The 23,223-nt window shown below is 46.6% G+C and overlaps 1 protein-coding gene across 2 annotated transcripts; it reads left to right on the forward strand.

Annotated features, from left to right (window-relative positions):
• The first annotated feature begins 1 nt into the window (after position 1).
• ZNF346 (zinc finger protein 346) lies at positions 2-23,223 on the forward strand. Of its 2 annotated transcripts, none has more exons than XM_031437856.2 (7): positions 2-217; positions 7,439-7,542; positions 8,093-8,185; positions 9,936-10,080; positions 13,857-14,090; positions 16,893-16,986; positions 19,322-23,223. In XM_031437856.2, exons 1-7 carry the CDS (start codon positions 43-45, stop codon positions 19,407-19,409), a joined length of 933 nt encoding a protein of 310 aa, XP_031293716.1. In that variant the 5' UTR covers positions 2-42; the 3' UTR covers positions 19,410-23,223. The 2 variants fall into 2 exon arrangements, with proteins under 2 accessions (XP_031293716.1, XP_031293717.1); XM_031437857.2 differs by having other exon boundaries at positions 13,905-14,090.

Here is a 23,223-nt window from a genome sequence, read left to right on the forward strand (position 1 = left end):
GGTGCATGAGCGGCTATCGGCCGGCTAGGGCTTGCAGGGAAGATGGAGCATCCCGCGCTGGGCACGGTGCAGGCCGCGGACAGCGGCGGGGCCCGGCCCTACAGCAGCCTGGAGGAGCGGGACGGCCGGGAACCGGACGGGCCGCGCTTCGACCGCGAGAGGGCGCGCCGCCTCTGGGAAGCAGTGTCCGGGGCCCAGCCGGTGGGGAGGGAGGAAGGTGAGTCCGGGGGTCTTCCGAGGCGGGAAGCCCCTCTCCTGCCTGCTCGGTTCGCGGGAAGTGGCGAACGCGCGGCGCGGGAACGCGGACCAGCCCCCGGGTCCACGGTCACACCCCCTGGCGCTCGGCCCGCCCCCTTGCGTGACGCGCCCCGGGACTCCCAGTCTCGTGCACCCCGCCGAGGGCGGGCTCCGTTGGCCAGCGCCCCTGAAAACTGAGGCCACAGCACTCCAGGAATCGCGCGCAGATGGTCAAGGGCTTTCTCACGCCCGGGCCTCGGGGTCCTTTCCCTCGCCTTCCTTATCCACCAGAGCTCTTCGTAAACTCGGGGACTGGAGTCCTCGAGGCATGTCATTCAAGACGTCTCGGAGAGCCATAGAACCTTTCCCGCCTGACTCGTAGCCCCTTCGTTTCTCCCTGACTCTCCCTCGTCCTAGTGTCCAGGTTCCCCGACCCCTAGTGTCTCTTGTCTCCCTTCTCTCATGCCCCACACTTCCGAGGGCTCTAGAAGGCTTTCTGCTTACCCCAGGGCTCCTCCTGGATTTGGTAACTGAGCCCTGGCTTACCCCTGTTTCTTGGTGTCTCTTGTCTCCACCAGCTGGGTCCCTTTTCTAAGATGGGGACCAGGAGCCTGAAAACCTGGCCAGGGCATACTTTGGCTCCAGTTTTCTTGTATCCTACGCCTGACCCAAAGTTGTGGAGGACAGGATACACGGGGCACTTCTGGGCTGAAGCTTCCCAGCTTGCTCTGCACTTGACATGGCGCTGGGTAAGGTGGAGATAGAAAGAGGAGGATGGGAAGAGCTGCCCTGACCCCGCTGTGTGACCCCCTTCACAATCCTTAGCAGTGCTAGCTGCTTACGTCTAACTGAGGTCTACACACTGGGCTTCTGTGCTAATCCTGTCCTGCAGTCTGCTGGGAAATCAGATTTCTCTAAAGGTTTGATTGCTTGCTGAGCAGACTAATCTTGGAAAATTAATATGTTGCTTGTGAACTGATTGCCCTTGGATAAAATGGAATTTTTGACCGCACCCAAGGAAGATTAAATTTGTTTAAATTTGGGGTGGTACATGGACCTGTACTCTGGTATATACTTCTCCAGCTTGAAAACTCGTCTAGTCTGACTCCTAAGTTAATATGGGGCTCCTGTCCCTTTCATCCTTTTACTTTCAAACTTGTTTGGCACAAAGTTGCCTCTTGTCCACCTCCCACCCCTGGCAGTTTTCCTTTCATTAATCTGACATTAACTGACAACTGTTCTGTTCCCAGGACTGGCTGGGCGTCAGAGCTACAGAAATAAGGAAAAAACAGTCCTTTCGCTGGAGGGGCTTGTAGTCTAGTCCAGGAAGCGGACACCAAAGAAATTGCAGTATAATGTAGTGGGTGCAATAAAGAGGAATGTCTAAGAATTGGGGGGTGCACAAAGAGGAAGTGACCTTTGTCCTCAGGGAGCAGGGAAAGCATGTCCTGGACACTGAAGCAGAGAACACAGCACCTGTGCTTTGAAAAGCTAACTGTCTATGTGTCTATGAATGCACACTGTCACTTAGAGCCCGGTTTATTTCCCTACTCTCCTCACTCTGTCCAAAAATTTATATGAGGTCTGGGTAGACACCTGTAACATGAAGTTCTGCTCACCTTGGTTTTTTGTTTTTTCTTAGCACTTTTATTGAGTTATAATGTACAAACCGTAAAATTCACCCAACGTAACTGTACAATTTAATGATTTTTAATAAAAGTATGAAGTCGCATAACCCTATTGCGATTTAGAACATCTCCATCACTCCAGTGAGTTCCTTTGTGCTCCTTTACATGAAATCCCCACTCTCACCTCCTGCGCTAGGCAACCGCTAATCTGTGTTCTGTCTCTATAAATTTGCCTCTTCTGGACCTTTTGTATAAATGAAGTCATATCATATGTAGTCTTTTCATTTGGCTTTCCTCTGCATGTTTTTGAGGTTCAGCCAAATTGTGGCATGTATTAATCCTTCATTCCTTTTTATTGCTGAAAAGAATTCCATTGTATGGCTCTTGCTTTTTTATCCTCTGATAATCTTTGCCTCTTGAGTGGGCTGTTTAGACTATTCACATTTAATTTAGTTATCTACGTCTAGATTTACTGTCACTACTTCTCTCACCCTGTGAAAATCAGCCTTGTCGTTCATGCTCTAGATCTCTCAGCTTCTACCCCAGATATCTTCTGATGGTCTACAATATGGGTACGGACTGAATCCTGCCAGTCAGATGCTTTATAAGATTTGAAAGGCAGAAATGCAGTGAGGACCATATTCCTATGGCTATTGGCTATTGTTGCTATCAAGAAAAGTCATGGAACTATGAGATCTTCCTACATCAGTGCTGCAGCGTCCATCCTCCAGCTTCATAGGTTAAGAGGCAGTTTCAGGGACAATGGAAGCTTCTTATTTCAGCAAGGCTGTGATGGAGGCCTCAGAGACTGGAGCTCACCTATTGGAACAGTTATACATTTTTCCTAGAGACATTTCTGGAAGGCCCAACCTGGTACCTTCAGCCTTTCCAATAATTTTCTAAGTGCCTAATTTCCCCAATCAAACCTGTCCCCTCAGGTAATTGGTAGTTGGATTAGAGTTGTATGTAGATATCTGGGCAACAGGAATGCACATTCAGGCTACCTTCTCGGAATTCTGATAATTCATGGAAGTTCTTTTTCCCTCTGTGGACCTTCGCTTCCTCCAGCCTCGTGAACCTCTCAGATTTTGTGAGTCCAGAATTTAGGAAAGGGTTGGCTGGACAGTTCTGACTCGAGGTTTCTTATGCACTTGCAATCAGATGGTGGCTGGAGCTGGAATAGCAGTGAGATGGGACTTCTGGAGGCTGGCCAGGCATCTCTTTTTCCATGTGGTCTCAGGGTCTCTCCATGTGATTTCATGCATGGAATAATTAGAACTTCCTCGCAGCTTGGGAGAAAACTGCTTACATGGTGACTGCAGACTTTAAGAGCAAATATTCCCAATTTGGTGGACGTTTATAATTTCTGTCTCCTGTGTGGCTCTATGTTGCTTAGTGGTTAGCCAGTGAGTCAGTAAATACCTGGAGCCAGTGAGGTTCAGTCCTCTGCTGTTGGATCTGTGGTTCGGTAGGAAAACACATTCAAAGTTCAGGCCTTTTAAAAAATCATCCCTGGCTTTTACTGTCAGGCGCTTTTTGCATCTCCTCTGTGCATGTGTGCAGCCTCAGAGTTAGCCAGGAGCATGTGGCTAACTTGGGGCCTCTTAGGTCCCCATGGCCACACGGTTTCAGCTGCAAACATGACCACAGCCTCGGGCTATAATAGATCCTCTGGCCTGTCCTGCTCACCTGCCTCTGAGACCATCACTTCCACCAACATTGTAACTAGATCGGAGTGTTGCCCACCACTTCCACGGGGAAGCTGTTGGGTCTCATATCCTATCTCTTCCTGGTAGAACCTCTGTGCTAACTGAGTGTGGGAAGGGACGAGAGCAGTCCCAGATTCCTGCTGTTCTTAGCCAAATTTCTGCAGGTCTACAAGCATAAATGCTTCCCAGCTTTTTAAGTGCCTTTGGTCAATTTCCAGAGTACTCAAGTGGTCTTTTTTGCCAGTTTATTCCAGTCTTACAGTTGCTGTGGGGAAAGAGGGTCTCCTCACTCTGCTATAGCTGGAGGTCCCACCCTATGTTCATTTTATATTCAACTTCACTTTCTCTGCCTGACTTCTAAATTTGGAAGGTCCAAGACTCAGTCCCAGGAACTCTTTCCTTTTGCATCTACATTAGGCATTCTCTTCCAGTCCACAGCTTTAAATATGATTGATACACTGATGATTCTCAATTTGTATCTCCAGCTCTGACCTTTCCCTCAAGCTCCAGGCCTGAATCTCCAACTGACTGCTTGATATCTCTGTCCATATGTGTGACAGACCACTCATGTTTAATATGGCCAAAGGAAAAGTCTTTCATTTCTCCTCCAAGGCTGACTTCCAGTTCTCATCTGTTCAGTGCTCAAGTTCAAAACCTAGGCGTTGTCCTTGACTCCTCTCCTTCACCCACTACAACCAATTGAAGAAATTGGATATCATATCAACTTCCAGAACATAATTCCTAATCCATCCACTTGGGGGGGGGGCAGAAAAATAGGGCATATTTATTCATTTTAATAGCCTCAAAACCAATGGAAATTCTGAATGATTCATGAAGTTAGTCCCAATGATAATTTGAGCTTCTGATATCTCCTTTTGTTAAAGTTATTTCTCTGCTAAACTGTGATCACATGTGGAAATTTAGTTTCAAAACTGCCAGCAAGAGAGAGGTATTCAAAGAAGTTCAGATTTTTTTTCCTATTAGATATCTCTTAATAAAGAAGGCAAATTAGGAAAATAATACCTTTAGAGTACATATAAAACAGAACTGTCTGATTAAAAATGATTTTACTTATCATAATTCTGGTGATCAGCTGAGTGATTAAGTCTGCCTTCCCATGAAGGGCTCTTAATCTTACCAATCACTATCAAAATGTTGTAAACATATTTTATCAGAAATGTCTATGTGCTCCCCAGAAGAGATTATACATGATGTCACACACACGCACAAAAAGTTTACCTCATATAAACTTTTTCAGGTTTTAAACAATTTTCTTTCTCAAGCTTCTCTGACAACTCTTGAAGACTGCATCTCCCTGGCATCTCCTACAGAAAATACTTCCTATTGTAAGGCACAGTGTGGGATCTTGTGATTGTTCATAAGAACATCTCTGACTCACATTTGAAGGCTGAAATTAGACTGAAAACTATTATCAAGGAATAATTTGGACTCCATTTAAAGGAAAATTCAGGTGAAGAGTTATCTTAGGCCATGTTGGCAATGATCAGAACCTGTAGACCTAGAGTCTGGCAAGGTGCACGTGACTTTCAGAAGCTATGTTTGCAGATGGTCCTGAGGAGGTTAGTAGTTTTATAGACATTTCTTAGGGACACCTTGGGATGCTATGGTCTATCGACTCTCTCCACAACTTCCTGCAGTTGAAGCCCCTTGACTGCCCCTTTGACCTTGCCAACCCTGTGATAATTGCATCTGACAGCTAAGTGGAGCCACCTGGCCTTGCTACTTCAGGCCCCATCATTCCCATGAATATTAACAAGCCAGGCTCCATGACTATCTGTCCTGTCATCCACTTTTCTCATCTCCATTGCCAACCTGCCTAATCCAGATTTCCATCATCTGTTGCCTGGAGGACTGCAGCCACCTCCTCCCTGCTCTCTCTGCTTCCATTCCTGTTCCCATAGTCTGCTGACACAACCACCAGGCTAATTTTTTCAAATCATATAAGCCATATCTGGCCACCTCTCATTGTGCTGAGAAGAAAATACACAGTTCATGCCATGGCTTAGGAGACCTTACAGTCGTTCAGCACGATCTGGTAGGCCTCAAGCTGTCTCTCCAACTTTATTTTCTGCCACTCTTCTCTCTTCATCATACTCTGTTCCCAGCTGTCCTCCCCCTCATTCCTTGCTTATGCCAAACTCGTCCCTGCCTCAGAGACTTGACGCCATCTCAGGCTGGAGACGCTGTCAGCACTGGAGCAGTGTTTCTCCCAGACCTGGTGGCTGACACCTCCCTAGCATGGTCTTCACTGTCTATCCTGCCCCCATTGCTGTCTCCACTTGCTTAGTTTTCATAGCTTTCCTCACCCTCTGTCACTATCTTGCTCATTTATTTACTTTGTACTCTGTCTTATTTGTTGACATGGCCCCAGCACTAAGCCCAGAGTGGCACCTAGAAGGCATTCTGAATCCATGTTTGTGAACTGTGTGAGTGTATTTTTTGAGGCCAAAGAAGTACATTTCATTCATTCAGCAGGTATTTACCAAGCCCCTCCTGTGGGTCAGGCATTTTATTAGATGCTGGAGACACAAGGTCAAAAATGACATGATCCTTGCCCTGTTTAGACTTTGGGAGTCAGATTCTGAATATCCTTCAAAGGGAACCCAGTAAAACAAAATTCTAGCATCTCTAGGCAAAGAGAGGAAGGCTGGAATCTGACTCCTGGGTAACACTTTCCCCTCGTGGGCTTTGCATTCTGAGGGGCCTCTTACCTTCCCTTTAAAAAGCTCTGGCCCACATGTGTTCACAGACTCACTTCCCTTGGTTTCTCTGAGCACAGCTGGGGCAGCCAAAGTCTGTCACAAAAATTTACCAAACACTGTAGGAGAAAAATGGGAAAATAAACAAGAGACCCTAAAGGGCAGAAGTACAGCCAGACAACAGCCCTTCTTCCCAAAAGGGCTGGCATGAACGAGCTTTAGATCTTGTGGTGTAGGGAGAGGCACCTTAAAAGTTCCCACCGAGAACCTTCCTCCAGGGAGTCTTGACCACTTTTTGGTCCAGAGTAGAAGATAAAAAACACGAGCCTGCTGTCCGCTTCCGGTCCTCTGGGCTCTGCCCCTGCGTAGATGACCGATGTCGTGATAGAACTCACGCCTTGAGCGAGATTTCACTCCCTCCTCAAAAAACAAGGCTTTGTTTTCTAGGCCCAACGATTAAGCCCAGGACAATGCCATGGTTTCCTGCAGTGTGGAGCTTCTGTGGCATGTTAGATAATTTTAGATGTTTTGAAATCAGATCAAGAGCAGTGAGAAAATTACTCCCTTTTCGGTGCTTTCAATCCTTCTGATTCTGTCTGGGGAGACATCGGTTGGCTGCTGCCATGTCTTAACACCTCTCCTCACAGTTGCCCCTCTCGGTTTTTTGTTTGTTTGTTTGTTTTTAATTTTTTGGGGGGGTGGGTAGTTAGGTTTACTTGTTTACTTATTTTTAGAGGAGGTACTGGGGATTGAACCCAGGACCTCACGCATGCTAAGCAGCCACTCTCTTGTTCTTTTTAGGGAGAGCTGCAAGCTTCTCACACCAGTATCAGGCTACAGTTGTTTCATTTTAATTGTATTTATTTTTATTGGCATTTACTTTTTATAATTTAAAGATTCCTTTTTAAAAGAATTCACTTAGTAAAGAAAGTTGGCTTACATAAAATTATAAAGTAAGTAATAGGTTAGGTGGCATTGGACTCTAGCACGAGTCATGAAAAGCATCAGGGGAGGGGTGACTGAGGTTCACTGATCGAACAGCATGGCATTCCCTTACTCGGTGCCTGCATTTGAGGCAGGGTTCAAAGACAGTGCTGCTGAGGAAGGTTTCTAACTCAGAGATTTTTTGTTTTCCTCTCTGTAGTGGAACACATGATCCAGAAGAACCAGTGTCTCTTCACCAACACCCAGTGTAAGGTTTGCTGCGCCTTGCTCATTTCTGAGTCCCAGAAGCTGGCCCACTACCAGGTATGCCCTCCTACCTTTAGAATGGCTTCATTTTCCAGACCCAGTGCCAAGCCCACACTTCTCCCTGGCTTGCATGGTGAAATGAAATTACTTCCTAGCCATCCAGATGTTGCCTCCATGCATGTTGGCTGTGACTTGAAGATTGACTTAATTTTTCAGAGTCTCATCTCTCCCACCCAAATCAGGATCATGATACTTACACGTTCCCTTGCTGTTTGGTGTAACAGAAAGTATATGCTTTGGCTTTAAATAGACCTGTGTTCGAATCACAACTCTGCTACTCATCTTGGGCAGGAAACCTCACTGTATTCAGCCTCAGTTTCCTTTTCTATAAGATAGAGATGATGATAATTTTTTTCATAAATTGTTGTGAAATTAGATGTAAGTGCCTTGTACAGAGTAGGAACAAAGTAAACTAGGTTTCTCCCCTGACCCTGTCCTCCTCTGATGTTTTCGTGAGGATGAATCAGATGAAAATCTAGTGTTTTTGAGTGCCTGAACTGTGAAATGGCATTTGGCTATCTTTGATCTTTTTCCTGGGTTCTTACAGAGCAAAAAACATGCCAACAAAGTGAAGAGATACCTAGCAATCCATGGAATGGAGACATTAAAGGGGGAAACGAAGAAGCTAGACTCAGATCAGGTAATCCAGCTGCCATGTTGAGACCGCTCACTTCCTGATGAAGCCAGCAGGCAGGTTGGTGTGGTGGAAAGAGCGTGGGCTTTGAGTCAGACTGACGTGGCTTCAAATCCCAGCCGCATCGTGTGACTTGGGCAAGTCTTCTGACTTCTCCGAGCCTTGATTTCTTCCTCTATAAAATGAGGATGCTAGTATCAACTACCTTTTAGGATTTTTCCAAACTGAAATTAGGGAATGTTTATAAAAAGCACTCAACACAGGACCTGGCACATAGGAGGGGCTCAGTGAATGGAGCCGTTGTTCTGTGTTACACCCAGTGGTTTGATAGAGTGGGACAGCTGTCCATTCCCTACTCCAGAAGAGAAAGTGGAGGAAAAGTCAGGCTGCTTGCTTTCTTGAGACCCAGGCGAAAGAGCTGAAGCACTTGACGTTGAAATAAACAAGTGGAAGGAACTTTTTTCCAAATATCTGCTCTGATCAAGATGTAAATGCATTTGCTTTTTGCTTTAGAAGTGCTGTGAGAATTAGGCCAAAACAACCCCAGTCCCTCAAGTGTACCATTATTTTTGTTCCACGGCAGGCTGTGCAGACATGGGATGAAAAGCCAGCAGACTGGGTCACAGTGCTAGCTGTGCAACTTACTGGCTTGGTGCCTTTGGACAAGTCACTTAACCTCTCTGTACTTCACTAAAATGGACATAGTAGTTCCTACGTCTTAAGGGTATTGTGAGGTAAAATGCCAATTTTTAGTGGATGCTCAGTGAGTAAAAGTTGCCTCTACAAACTGTGCCTCCCTATTACAGTGACACCAGGTCTGGAAGGCCCTTGCTCATCCCTTTTTGACATTCACTAGGCTCATCCCCTAGTTGCTTTTCTTATGATGTGGAATTCAGAGAGACAGGGTCAACTCTGTGACCCTGGGCAAGTCACTTCCCCACTATATCTCTGTTCCTTAACTCTTGGGGTAGCCCAGTAGTTCAGATGAGAGCATGGGCCCTTCCCCCTCCAACAAAGAAGTACCCAGCCCGAAATGTCAATAGTGCCAAGGCTGAAAAATGCTATCTTAGAATGAATACGTTATTCAGAGATCAGACCTGAGAGAGAGGCTGGGAGCCCTTAATACAGGCTTGAAATACATTGTTTTCTAGCCTAATCATAATCATCAAATAAAACCCAGTGACCTGCTTGTTCAGCACACACTGAGCACCTGCTGTGTGCCCGACACCAGCAGGGCGCTAAGGATAGGAAACAGGTGAGTCCAGCAGTCCGCACCCAAGCATTGCACTTGAGTTCAATGCCACTGTCAGTTTAGGGTGACAAGGGGTAAGACAGAGGTCTATTTAATGCACTCCAGGAATACAGAGGAGGAGCAAGATTGAATCTTCCTGGAATAATCACACAAAGCGGCTTGATGATTGTTCACTGAGTAGTTTTCTTGGATAGAGTTCTCTCAGAAGAGATATTTAAAATGAGCCTTGAAGGCTAAGCAGACATACGCCAGGCAGGAAGGAAAGGAAATCGTTCTAGGCAGCAGGAACGGCCCACGTAAAACAAGGAAGCAACAGAGAACAAAATGGGGAATGGTGAGTAGAGTGTTGGCTGAAGTAGCTGGAGAAGAATCCGGAAAGGTAGGTTGGGGTTAGCGTGTGAAGGGGGCCTTTAGTGCCCATTCTCCTTTGGGCCGTGGGGAACCATTGAAGATTTTCCGGCCGGGCAGTGGCGTGATCAGACCTGTGTTCTTTCTCCTAACCAGAAGAGCAGCAGAAGCAAAGACAAGAACCAGTGCTGCCCCATCTGTAACATGACCTTTTCCTCCCCTGTCGTGGCCCAGTCGCACTACCTGGGGAAGACCCACGCAAAGAACTTAAAGCTGAAGCAGCAATCCACTAAGGTGGAAGGTACTGGTTTTCCTGAGTGGTGCTATATCGGGACCCCTCCCGGCCTCAAGGCACCAATGCCAGGTGCTCCCAGAAATGCTCACTGAGGCCACAGACTTGGAGAGGTTGAACTGCTTTTGAGAGCCCTTAAAAATATCAAAAGTAAACCCAGTTTCACGAAAATGCAGCCTCAGAGTGGTAGTCATTTAGCCGCCCTTTCTTTGGTTACATCAGTTTTTCTCTATAAAAGCGTCTTAGCCCTGGACTTTTGTCCTGACAAATAATTATGAGTCAGGAGCGCCAAAGTCCTCCAGGACTCACACCGTGAGAGCTTGCTACCTGCTACCTCTCTCACTTAGTTTTTCCCTCCCGGCATCCACCTGCCCATATCAGTATTCCAAGTTAAAAGCTAAGTCCTTGTCTTTTTCGTGTGCTTTAGGTTATGCCCTGCTCCCTTTAATCCTCAGAGCTGCCTGTTCTCAAGACAGGGACTTGCCTTTCAAAGCTGAGGGCTTCGGTGCTGCCACTGCTGCCCAGCGAGCTGTGTCTGCAGCTGTCACCAATTCACTCCCAGTGCAGTGACTTCTGAAATAGCCCCCTTTATCTTGTCACCACTGGGCTCAGCCTTCACTTTCGTCTCATTAACTCCTGACTCTCTGGATTTTTGACCTCTGCTAACTACAGTTAGCCAAGACTAAAAGTTCTTTGATCTTTATTTCATTTTCTTCGTGGTAATTTTTGCTTCTCTATTTTGAACCAAAAAGACTATACTATCCATAGTACTTGTCCTTTTTTGTATTGTTGTGTTATAAAAACAAGACAAGGATGTTTTGGAAAGCTTTGAAAATAGGGTAAAAAGCCACTCAAAATTACACCCTCTTAACACACCCAAATCTAGCATTCCTGTTATAAAACAACAGAATACGGACTTTGAAGCCACAGATGCCAAAGTTTAAATTCTGGCCCTGCTATTTACCATCTGTATGACTTAACTTCTTCATGACTGAGTTTTCTCACCTGTAAAATGTCGCTAATACTGCCTACTTCATAGGTTGTGAGGATAAAATAATGCGTATAAAGAGCCTAGGACATAACAGACGCTCAGTAAATGACAGTTCCTGTTGTTAGTAGTGTCACCGTCGTCACGACAGCCAGGGATGGAACCCCACATGAAGCGCAGTGGCTGATCAGGCATCCACCGCCTGGAGCACGTCACTGGCCTTGCTTATGGCTTGTTCATCACTAAGTTATACTAGCTCTAATTGTTTTTGTTTAAAGTCACTGTTCGTACCATTTATAGTACTCAAAAGATTAAACGCTAGGCCAAGGGAAACTAGCTTAAGAACAGAACTTTACAAAGTCACTTATCTTTCCATAAATGGGAAAATCCCCTGGAATATGCCTGGACCGATGATTCCACATTCAAAAGTTTATTTTTCATCTTTACTTTCACCCCTTGCCACATAAAGGGTATGTTTTTTGATAGTTATAATTATAGTGCATGTAATATTCATATCCTGCTTTTACTTTTAAGTTAGTAGTTTAGGCACATTTCCATGTTATTATATAAGTTTATAACTGTATTTCTGAGATTAAACATTTTTCTAATGTAAAAGTAATACAAGCATGTTGTAGAAAATATGGAAAATATAGATAAATGGAAAGAAAATTACCCATAATTTTATCATTCAAAGATAACCACTGTTAGCATTTGGAGTACTCTTCCTCCTGTAATCTTTTGTTATATGTACGTGTGTATATCTGTGTGTATGTTTGTTTTATGTATACCTAGATTACGTATATGAGCATAGAATACTTTAACCTTATTGTTTTTATAAAAACAGTGCATGCTCATTATTGTTTGATCCATTCAAACAATGCAAAAAGTACAGAGGAAAGTGAAATATCACCCAAATCCTACCACCAAGAGAGAAACACTATTACTATGTTGGTAACATTTCAAAATACCAGTACAATTTTTTAGAAATACAAGTACACATATAGATTGCACATGTATCTTTTAATAATGATATGGTCATATAATTTTTTATACTCCTTTCATTTAATATAACATTTATATTTCTTCACATTATTAAAAACTTTTTCATAAGCATTTTTAATGACTGTAATATCCCATCACACCACATTTATTTAACAGTTCCTCTGAATGGTGAACATTTACATTTTCCCCCCTCCCCTTATTTATATTTATAAGTAACACTACAGCAAACATCCCTGTAGAATACTCTTTCCATGTTTCAGATTGTTTCCTGAGAGAAGACTCCATGGCTCTCCTTTTTATTAAATGTCCATTAAGTGGTTCCTCCAATTTTACTTAACCATTCATCTCTGATGCTTCTTTTCTTTTAAAGAATGACCTTTATGTTTTAATGACCATTATTATCTCTTTTCTAATATCAGAAATCTACATTCATTGTAGAAAATTTGGAAAATACAAAAGCACCCTTCTAGTCAATAGTTTTGGCCTTTTTTCTGTACATCACCCGTTTGTTTTTTTTCACTCAGTACCAAATACTGAATATTTTCTCATATTATTAAATATTCTACAACATGTACATTACTTTTCAATTTATTACTTTCTGAAACAATGCCCAGGGAGAAATCCGTGGCCAGGGAAATTGAGATTCCCTAAACTGGAAAGCCACTGTGGGAAAAGCCGGCAGGTTTCTTCTGGCTTGCTGAAAACCCTCAAAACTTCCTCCGCTGAAGTGGCAAAGGGGCGAAAGGGCATCTGTCTGTGAGAGCTGCCGAGCCCTGCCCCTCCTCCACCGATGGGGGGTTTAGGCCGCATGTCTAAAGTAGTGGTTTCTAGGTTGACAAACATTCCAGCTGTGTGGACTCATTAGTGAGTCATGGCGTCCACTTTACAAGGCCACAGCGCAGCCTGCGGTCAGCATCAGGACGTTTGCTGGCCCACAGGAGGCTTACACATGTGCCCATACCCGGCTCTGATTAACTGAATTCACGGGCCAGAGCCAGGGATGCTTTCTGAAGCATGAGCTGTATCCTTCAGGTCTCCCTGCCACACCCTGGCAGCCTGGCATAGCAAAGAGGGCTTGGTATTTAGGATCACACAGACCTGGATTCACTCATTAGCCAGGTGATCTTGAGTAAGTCATTTCACCCATCAGAGCCTCAGTTTTTATCTGTATTGTGGCAAAACGATACCTACCTACCTCATGGCAGAGTTCTGAGGACCAAAAGAGAAAATATATATACAAAGCTCATAACTAAATGTCAGTGTCATGCTCCTCTCCCCAACTTGGCCTAAAAGGCAGTGTAGCCTAAAAGGCCCCCCTTAGTATGGTGCCTTTCCTAGATGACCCTCCAGGCCCTCAGGTTCTGTATCTGTGCATTGGCTTCCAGATCTGGAACGGGGATACGTTGAGGATGGGAATAGACACCCAAACTTCTTGTCCTATTTGCTGTGAAGTTCTGGGGGATTCTGAGGGATGGGAAGACTGCAAGCATGTGCATCTCTAATCTGTTGTCATTTGGCAACTTGATGGCAGAAGAGCAGAGCCTCCTCAGAACAGGAGAAGATCAGGACCCACGAGCCTAAAGTAGTTAAAGCTGCCACACAGAGTAGCTGGTCTTCGGGCTCCCCCACATCCTCTCAGTTTTCCCAATTAGAGACGGCTGTGATTCACACAGGCAGCGCCACGCCTGCAAGTGTGGCTAGCTAGTGACCCAGCCTTTCTTTGCGTTCAGCGTACTCGAAAGCCTGGCACCTTCTGGGTTTTTTCATCATGTCTGTTTGAACTCTCTCACCGCAGCTCTGTCGAAACGCCTTACAAACCCTTTCCTTGTGGCCTCCACCTTAGCCTTGCACCAGAATAGAGAGGCGATAGATCCAGACAAGTTCTGCAGCCTGTGCCACGCGACTTTCAATGACCCCGTCATGGCTCAACAACATTATGTGGGCAAGAAACACAGGAAACAGGAGACCAAGCTCAAACTTATGGCGCACTACGGGCGGCTGGCAGACCCCGCTGTCGCCGACTCATCGGGTAAGGGGGCCCCGCTCCCACCCCACTCCCACCCCGCTCCCCTGGCCGCCACGGTCACGCTGCTCCTCCTCCAGATTTGAATAAGAATTCTGATTGTGCAACTAAATATTTAAACATTTAAACCCTCTGTGAGTCAAACCTATCGGCAAGCCAGATTTGGGACAAAGGCCACCAGTTTGCAACATCTGATTTAAATTCCCTGTCATGCACATTTCTTGTCTGAAGGCCTCAGCAGCCTCTGCCAGATTTTATACTGTCCTCAGGATCCTTCCTCTCCCAGCAGCTGAGGCTCCCTGGGATGTACCCCCGGGATAGCGTGGTGAAGGGGACCACTCATCAAGATTTAGCCCTTGGAATGTCAGTACTAAATGGTGAGGTCAGATTAGAGACAGCAGAAGAAACTGAGAAGGAGCCCCCAGAGGAGAAAAAGCAAGACCGCGGGCATGCGGAAAGCTAAGGGCGCAGAGACTGAGAAGAAGGGAGGGGTCACCAGTTCTGCCAGATGCTGTTGAGAGGTCACGTATAGTGAGGTCTCATAAGCGTCCGTTTTGTCCATTACATTTAGATACCGGGAAGCCAGCATTGGCCTTGGAGAGAGAGAAAGAGTGGGAGAGAGTGTGTGTGTGTGTTGTATAGCGGGATAGGTTGCAAAGTAATTGAGAGACAAGGAAATGGAGAAGCAATTGTAGACAGGTCTTTCAGAAGTCTTGGCAGTAAAAGGGGGGAGCTACAGGTGCTTTTCTAAATAAACCAGATGTTTAAAAATCAGCTCTAGTAATTTACACTTCATAAAATCACAGGGGTAAACTAGAACATCAGACATATAAAATGAAAAGCAGATGAAAGTGTATGAGTGTGGGTACTGGACAAACGTGCTTTTTTCGAAGCACCAGTGAATTCCTCACTTGCCCCAGATGACCATTTGAATCTAGCTTCCGGGTTAGCACTTCGTGTGCTGAGATGTACCTCGCGTGCGAGAGTCCAGAGACCTGTGGTGCCCAGGGAAGAACAGGGACCTCACAGACCAGAGCGCAAATCCAAGCTCAACCACTTAACCTCCCTGAGCCTGTTTCCTGCTCTGAAAAATAGAGATAATGACCTATCTTGCAGCACTGTTGTAAGAATCAAAGGGCATAAATAGCCAAAATTTTGTCATGGTGGCTGGTGCTTAATAGGTAACAAGAGTGGGCTGTTGTAATCTGGGCATCAGTGACTCTTCACCATTGGTGGTTGTCACCCGCACACCAGCCCCAGGTCCCACTCCACATCCTTGCGGGGAGAGTGGTTCGGCTAGTCCATTGTGCGTGTTTTCCCTGTTCGTGTTGAACCATGAATTCTGGCCTTCAGTGTGTCAAAAAGGCCTGAACTCTGATTGCAGTAATTTTGCCCTTAAATGCTTTAAAGGGATGTGTCTTCCAGGAAGTACCTGAAGATACAAGAGAAGCAAACGTAGCAGGGAACACTGGACAGCTTACTGGACTAGGGGAGCTTGTGGGTGTTCCCAGTAGCTGCAGCTGCTGTGAAAGACTGGTTAGAAGACACTCTCCATCTCTTTGCCAGCTTGGCTCATGGAACCCATAGGAGTGAAATAATAATATAAAAGCTCGCATTTGTTGAACACTTACTACGTGCCAGTTGGCTTTTATTTGAATCATTACAATAACCTTTGAGGTTAATACTAATAGTAACCTCACTTTATAGGTAAGGAACCTTAGTCTTAGAGAAGCCCCACCTTTATAAATGAGGACACCAGATCCCAGAGAGCTTAAATAACTGGCCTGTGGTCCTACAGGTAAGAAATGATAGAGCTGGGATTTGAACCTCGATGAACTCACTCCAGAGCTGTGAGACTTTAGGATGACAGATAATTCAAAAGGTGTCAAAGGGACTCCTAAAGTCCTGGTGCAGTGCGTCTTGCACAGCTAGCAGCCGGCCTGCTGAGCAACTGCAGCCTTCGGAGGCAGGGCAGCCTGAGATTGCCACTTCCTCTGCGTTCTTGGGCGTGTGGCCATGCCTGATTTTCCTCATCTATAAGAGAATAATGATACTGGCTTCCACAGGATCATTATGAGGGCCAGTCAAAATTTTATGTAGTTCACAGCCTATACCAGGCACTTGGTAAATAGCTACTTTTTATTGTAGGTATTATGGTTGTGGTATAATCGGTTCATAGATGGGAAAAGCTGAGGATCAGAAAAGGAAAGGGATTTAGCCAGGGTCACATGAAGGCAGAGTCAGGAGTCCAGCCCCATATCTTGACTCCTGCCCCATGCTCTCTGCCAGACCGTGGGAAGAGAGGCCACTTTGTCACTGGAGCATCCCTGGTAGTGAGACAGGGTCTCTGTGAACCTCATGGTTTAGATTAAGTTTCATAGCAGGCCTTCTCATTAATTACTGTTATTGCAAGCCCGAGGAGTGTGCCACCTTCCCAGAGATCTCAGCAAAGGGCATCCTTTATGAGGCCACTTAGCACAGTCAAGCGGGAAAGACAGTTACATTAGATGTCACCTCTTTGTTCTGTCAGTGTTTTATATACTGAACAGACAGCTATTCTGGGCCAGGTTCAGTGCTGGGAATGAGGGTTCAGAGGGGAACGAGGAGGTTCCCAGCCCCAAGGAACACACAGGCACCCATGTGCCCCCTGAGCATTGAGGCTTCAGGGGTTCTTGCCAGGGCCACTCACCTGACCGCATCCCACCCATCCATCCTTAGAAGGGCATTTGCGCATGCTGTCAAAAGCAGCAGCCCCCAGCCCCCTTCTTACTGGAAGACTAAGCATCTTGCCTTTGATGTGTGTTGCAGGCGGGAAGGGCTATCCCTGCAAGACGTGTAAGATAGTGCTGAACTCCATAGAGCAGTACCAGGCGCACGTCAGCGGCTTCAAACACAAGAACCAGTGAGTAATCGTACTTCGAAATTCAAGGGTCTGCAGCAGGAGCCAGGGCTTCTGGTTTAGAACAAAGCCCCATACTCCCTGGCTGAAATGGAATCCTGGCAGTCTTCTCCGTCAACAGCTCAATCACTTAGCAGAAAGCAGTGTCTCCTCTAAGTTCTTCTCCCATCACCGTCTCCCCAGCCTTTAGACCTGCTAGGCTGAAGGTTTTAGTAGAGGAACATAAACGATTTCCTTGGTGGTCTCCTAAGAGTACTTAGATTTTCTGGCTGTTAGCAGTCTTAACTAGAGAAACTTTACCCCCAGTGGACTGAGTACCCTAGTCTTCACTGCCAGCAATTCTGTGGCAAGAGCTCCCTCTACAGGTTATTACCGAATATGACCAGATTGTTTCATTGATCAAATACTTACTGAACACCCTCTGGCCAAGACAGACCCAGTCCCTACTCTCATAATGTTACATTCTGATGGGAGGAGACAAACAATAAGTACGTAAACAACCAGTAATTACAAATTGTGATAAGTGCTTTGAAAGGAAGAGATGAACAGAGTCATCTGTTCATGATAATCTTGAAAATGACTGACATTCTTTGAACTCCTGGTCTGTTGCAGGCCGTATACTAAGCAGATTCTCTCAGGTGATCCTCATAACAATCCTGGGAATAAGGGATTGTTATTCTAATATTAAATATATAGGCAACCACCATTCAAAGTGGTATTGTGAGAAATAAAATAAAATAAAAAACAAAGTGGTATTATGAGGCAGAGCCATAGTTCACACTGAGGCTCGTCTGACTCAGCGTGCTCCTCCAGGGCGTCCTGCTGATGAGGTTGTGGCACCATGTGATATGAACAGGTGAGGGCGCTTGCGGTTCTGTCCCTTCCTCTCTGAAGGGAACTGTGTGGTGTGGACAGTGTGCCACAGCATAACCTTCTGAGATTGATTATCCCCATTTTACAGGTGAGGAAACAGTTTCAGGTCAGCAAGTCTGCTGAAATGATTGCTTTGACTTTGGTGATTGGTTCTGCGTTGCTTACAGAGCCGAATGAATGAAAGGTGGTAGAAATACAGAGTGTTGAGGTCAGAACTTCCTTGGTCCTCTCTGCTCTGCCTGACATCTCCTCCCACCCTGCGGCAGATCTTCCACTTTATTGGTTGACATGTGTTTAATTGGGAGAACTCTGGAGGCTCCTCTTAGATGTGGACTTGAGACAAGCCCTGGCGGCCCAGCCTGGTCCCGCTCCTGCTCCAGCAGACCTCCCTTGTAGCATGACTGGTGGCAACTTGGCAGCCACCTTGGGGCCAGCCAGAGCCCTGCCCTGGTGCTCTCTGACTTGAAAATGCTGGTGGTGTTTACTGTTTTCTTTCTACACTTTCCAGCTGTGTGACCTTAGGTGAGTCAGTAAAGCTCGTTGAGCTTCCAGTTCCTTTCTGTAAGATTATAGTACAATTTGTTGAACACCTAATTCAGTCTCATGGAATTTGCAACAGTGGCTCTGAATTAGGACCTCTTCCCCTTTACAACCCAAGGAAATCTAATGTCAAGTAGATTGAGTGACCTGCCCCAGATTACGTGGTTGCTGGGAGTTAAACCTGGGATTCAAACCTCTTTGACTGCAAAGCCCGTTCGTTTTGCTCTGCCGCTTCCAAGTGGTGCTCCTTAATGGGACAATGTGATAGTTAGAGGTAATGTACGTGGGGTTGTAGTACTGATAAAGGGAGCTGTTAGAGATAAGCTTTCATTCATTCAGCAAATGTATACTGAGTACCTTTTATGACCCAAGCCCTGCTTTGAACGTGGGGCTACCATAGGAACCAAGACCAGTGCTGTTCCCTGATCCTCTGGATCCCCCTCTGGTGGTAGAAGCAGAGCCTAAACAAATCCATAAACAAATAGGACAATATCAGGTGGTGCCGGGTGAGACAGGGAGGGGAGAGCCACTTAACATTCCATGTGAGGGCGAGAATGGTCATTCTCTGTCATCCAGGTCATGCAGGGCCCTGCAGGCAGAGTAGATGGTTTGGTATAGAGGAAAGATACGGACTGCAGTCCTACTGTGGGCAGGTCACTTATACTTTCTGAACTTTAGTTTCCTCATATGTAAAATGGGGGTGCTAGCCCCACCCTTGCAGAACTGACATGAGGATGAGATGGAATACTGGAAGCAAACACCCAGCCCTGTGCCCCGCACGCGGCGGCCCTCGGTGAAGGAGAGCTGCCCTGCTTACTGCTCCGAGGGCCTGGAAGAGCTGTACTACCATCAGAATAAGCTACGGGGAGGAGCATCACTACCGCCACCAGCTAACCCTGTGCCTTTATTCCTTCTCAAATTACAGGTCACCAAAAACAATGGCATCACCTCTGGGCCAGATTCCCGTGCAAAGGCAGCCCATTCAGAAAGACTCAGCCACCTTGGAAGGCTAGAGGTGTTTCTGTACAACACCCCAGGTTGAGCCAGCCATGAGCCAGCTTCCTGTAACTATGGTCAGCCCTTGGCTCCTTCTTCCTCCTTTCTTACACCTGGAGAATATGTAGGCCTGAGGCAGGAGTGGACCACAGACAGCCTCTGACTGGTCCAGGCAAATCCGCCCCTGCCCCTCCCCTTTGGAATGGGCCCTGTAGGTCAGGATAAGGGAAGAAGAGATCTTGACAGGACGTGGGTTGTAGTTTGGAGTTTGGCCTTTCCCCGTCCCCAGCCCTTCTGGGCCATATGTCATGAGGCCCCAGGCCTATCTTTTCCTCTGCAAGTCAGTTTTGGACCAGTCTCTGCAGCTAAAGAGCTGAGCTCTCCCTGGGCTCTAGGCGTCTCCAGTGAAACCTGGAGCTTCCACGCCAGACCTTGGCCTGGGCAGGAGAGGGCAGATGGAAGTGGCTGCCACACGGAAGCTTAGAGTTAATGTGACACTCCCCCTCCCCCAAAAAAGTTTCCTTTTGCTGAGCCTGGGATCAGATGCTGGCCAGTTACACAGATTTCTGCCCACCGTGAAGTCTCTTCCTGGAGCAGTCACACGGTCCTGGCCGAGCATTGCTGTCCCCCTCGTCCTCGTCCTCCACAGTTCCTGAATGGTGCTAAGGATCTGCAGCAACTGGGGACACGCTAGAGCTGACGGAGGCCTCAGTACCCAGTGGGATCATCGAAAGCTCCAGCAGGGGCCTTTCCCCTCCTCCATCAGAGGTGCTCTGACCCAGGGTCACATGGGGAAGTCTCTGCCTGCAAATATCCTTGATGGTTCTGCGCCCTCAAAGGCAACCTGCCTCCTGCCAGCAGCTTAGAGGCTAATTGCTGCCCTTCGGCCCTACTGGCCCTCTCCTTCCCCTTGTGCAGCAGACCACCTGCCCAGGTTGCTATGGTGCTAGTCCTCCCCCATCATCCACCAGGAGATGCTGGGTACCAAGGAGCAGGATGGGTCCCCAGGAGAAGAAGAGAGCTAGTGTAAGTTTCTGCGGTGAGTGAGGAAACAGACGTTTCCCTGGCCCCACACCTAGATTTCTCTAACACGGCTATGTTGTACGGCCTGGGATGTCCCTGGGAGTGGACTTTACCTCGGAGCTTTCAAACAGGAATTCCAGGGAGGTTCACCATCTGAGGTTCCTCTTCAGTGGGGCAAAGGAGTCCCCAGCTGCTCTCGTGGCCTCCTCCCCACGCTCCCTATCCCTTGGCCTGTGAATGCCTTTACGTATTGTGTGTGGATATGTGTGTGTGCACTCATGCTCTCTCTTGGTCACTGAAGCACCTAAATAAAGAATTTCTCCCATGAGCCAGATTGCAACTGAACAGACCTGGGATTTGGATCTAGTGTGTGTGTCTTTACCCCTCACCCTCACCCCGCTCAGACTTCCAGCACCCTAAGTACTGACTTTGGGATTTGAGACAGAGACAGACACCAAATTGCCTGCCAACTCTGTAGGCGTCTTCCAGGTGCCCTGAATTCAGTCCAAGCTCCTCTGCTCACCCAGCCCCTCTGTCATGGAGGGCCTCATGGAGTCTTTAGAAAGTTCAAGCTGGGAATCTACTTTGTTTGCGAGGATGATGTGGCTACTCTGTGGAGAAGGAACGCAGAGGAGCAGGAAAGGAGACATCCAGCGAGGCCAGGACGAAAGCTGTCTGCAGTATGGCCCTCTCCGGGCTAACGCCCTCAGGGCAGGGGCCTGGCCTCGTCCATCTCCACTTCCCTAATGTACAGAATTGTATGTCCTGCAGTGTTTGTTGAATGAATGATTGAGGATGCATAAGGAAAGATGGCCTCTTTCCGCTCAGCCCTTACATAGCAGTAGGTTTGCTCCCTGGGGCTTATTATAGGCCTGGTGATTTTTGGAAGAATCTTTTCCATGACCCAGAAATGAGCTGGGAAAGGAGTGTACGTGATGGCATCAGGAGCCCTCCGTCCAACCTTTGTTTCAGACAGCGAGATCTGGGGAAGGTGCCCAGGCAGCCTCAGCTCCCATTCTTCACTCAGCAAACTGTCTTGGGCACCTGCTCTTTGCCACCTGGGAAAGGCCATACACAGCTCTCAGCTTTCAAAGCCTAGACTGCCTCTCAATTTTCCCAGAGTCCTTCTACCCCACCTAAGGTGTCAGAATCAGCCCCACCTATCAGGCAAAGGAGTGAAGGGCAGAGAGGTGAGTGGGCTGCCATACTATGAGCCCTTGGCCTGCAGGACCTCTTAGTCTGGATTCAGAAGTCCCTACCAGCTGTGTGCCCAGCCCTGTTGGTGTGGGGATGCAGAAATGAACACTGTTTTGCCCCTGGGGAGCTCACACACTGTTAAAGATCATTATGGCCATGATCAGAGGGTTATGCAGGGTGCTGTGGGAACACATAAGATGTAGGCACTAACTTACCCGGGGGTAGGAAGAAACTGGAAAAACTGGGAAACTAATGTTTGATCTGCGTAACAACCTTTTGAGCTGGGTGATGGTACTCCATTTTATGGGGAAGGAACAAGGCTTAAAGGGGTATAGTGATTTGCCCAAGGTCTTGCTGCTACAAAGCAGCAAAGTAGAGAGTAGAATCTGGTTCTCTGGATTCCAAGTCAAGAACCCTTTATACAGAGGGACAGGAGTCCATTCCATGTGACCTCTGGTCTTGCCTCGCTCATCTTCTGGCAGGGCCATGGTCTCACAGAGCAGGTAGCCACTCGGCCGGGGCAGCAACAGCACCCACAAAACAGACTGAACAAAGCTCAATGGTTATTGTCTGTTCCAAGCACCCCCATACCTCTCATAATATTACCCAAGATTCCTGGTATATTAGACTAGTTATAACTATAATAAACTTAAAGTGGTTATCTAAAAAAGAAAATTTACTGATTCACCTAATGAAAAATCCTTGTACGAGGATGGCTGGATTCAGGATGCAGTGCCATCAGGAAGAGTTTAATCTCAGTCTGCTGTCTTGTCCCCTGTGTGGCCTCTTGCCCTGGCCGACTTTCTCCAGAAGGTAGTAAGACGGCCCCTGGCAGCTGCAGGTTTATATCCTGATAGACTGGCCACTGCATCTTTTTCTTGGTTCAAACAAAAAATTCTGGGATTGACTCCTTAGCCCCTTGGATCTGTTCCCACCCCTAAGCCAGTTGCTGCGGCTAGGGGAGATGGTGCTCTGCTTTGGGGCCTGGGAAGGAGTGAACTCCACCTAAAATATATGGACTGAAAAAGGGAGAGACGTGCACCCCTAAAAGAAAAAAGTTTGGCTCTCCTTTCATAGTTTGGTTGAAGAATGGATGTGGGTGGGCAAAAATAACTCAGCCATACCCAGAGACTGCCTTTATTTGACCATCTCTTTTCTTTTTTTTTAACTTTTTGAGATACAGCATACATTTAGTAATATGAGCCAATTTTTAGCATACAGTTTGATGAGTATAATGTATACTTCTGGGCAATCACTCTGCAGGTCAAGATACAAAACATGGCCAGTTTCCCCAAAAAGTTCCCTTGTTGCCCTCCTAGTCAGTAACCCACAGAAGCGAACACTATCTTGACTTCACAGACTGGTTTTGCTTGCTCTTGAATTTCATGAAAAGGGACTCACACATACATCCACTTTTGCTCAAAATTACGTCTGTGAGATTCATCCATGTTAGTGTGTGTATCAGAAGACCATTTTTTTAATGTTCTTTTTTTTCATGCTGTGTAGTAGTCCGTGTGTGAATAAACCACAATTTGGCCATTCTATTGTTAATGGGCAACTGGGTTGTTTCTGGTTTTGAACTATTATAAATAAAGCTATTATAAAAAAGTT

Source organism: Camelus dromedarius, chromosome 27, assembly GCF_036321535.1.
Source record: "Camelus dromedarius isolate mCamDro1 chromosome 27, mCamDro1.pat, whole genome shotgun sequence".
NCBI lineage: Eukaryota > Metazoa > Chordata > Mammalia > Artiodactyla > Camelidae > Camelus > Camelus dromedarius.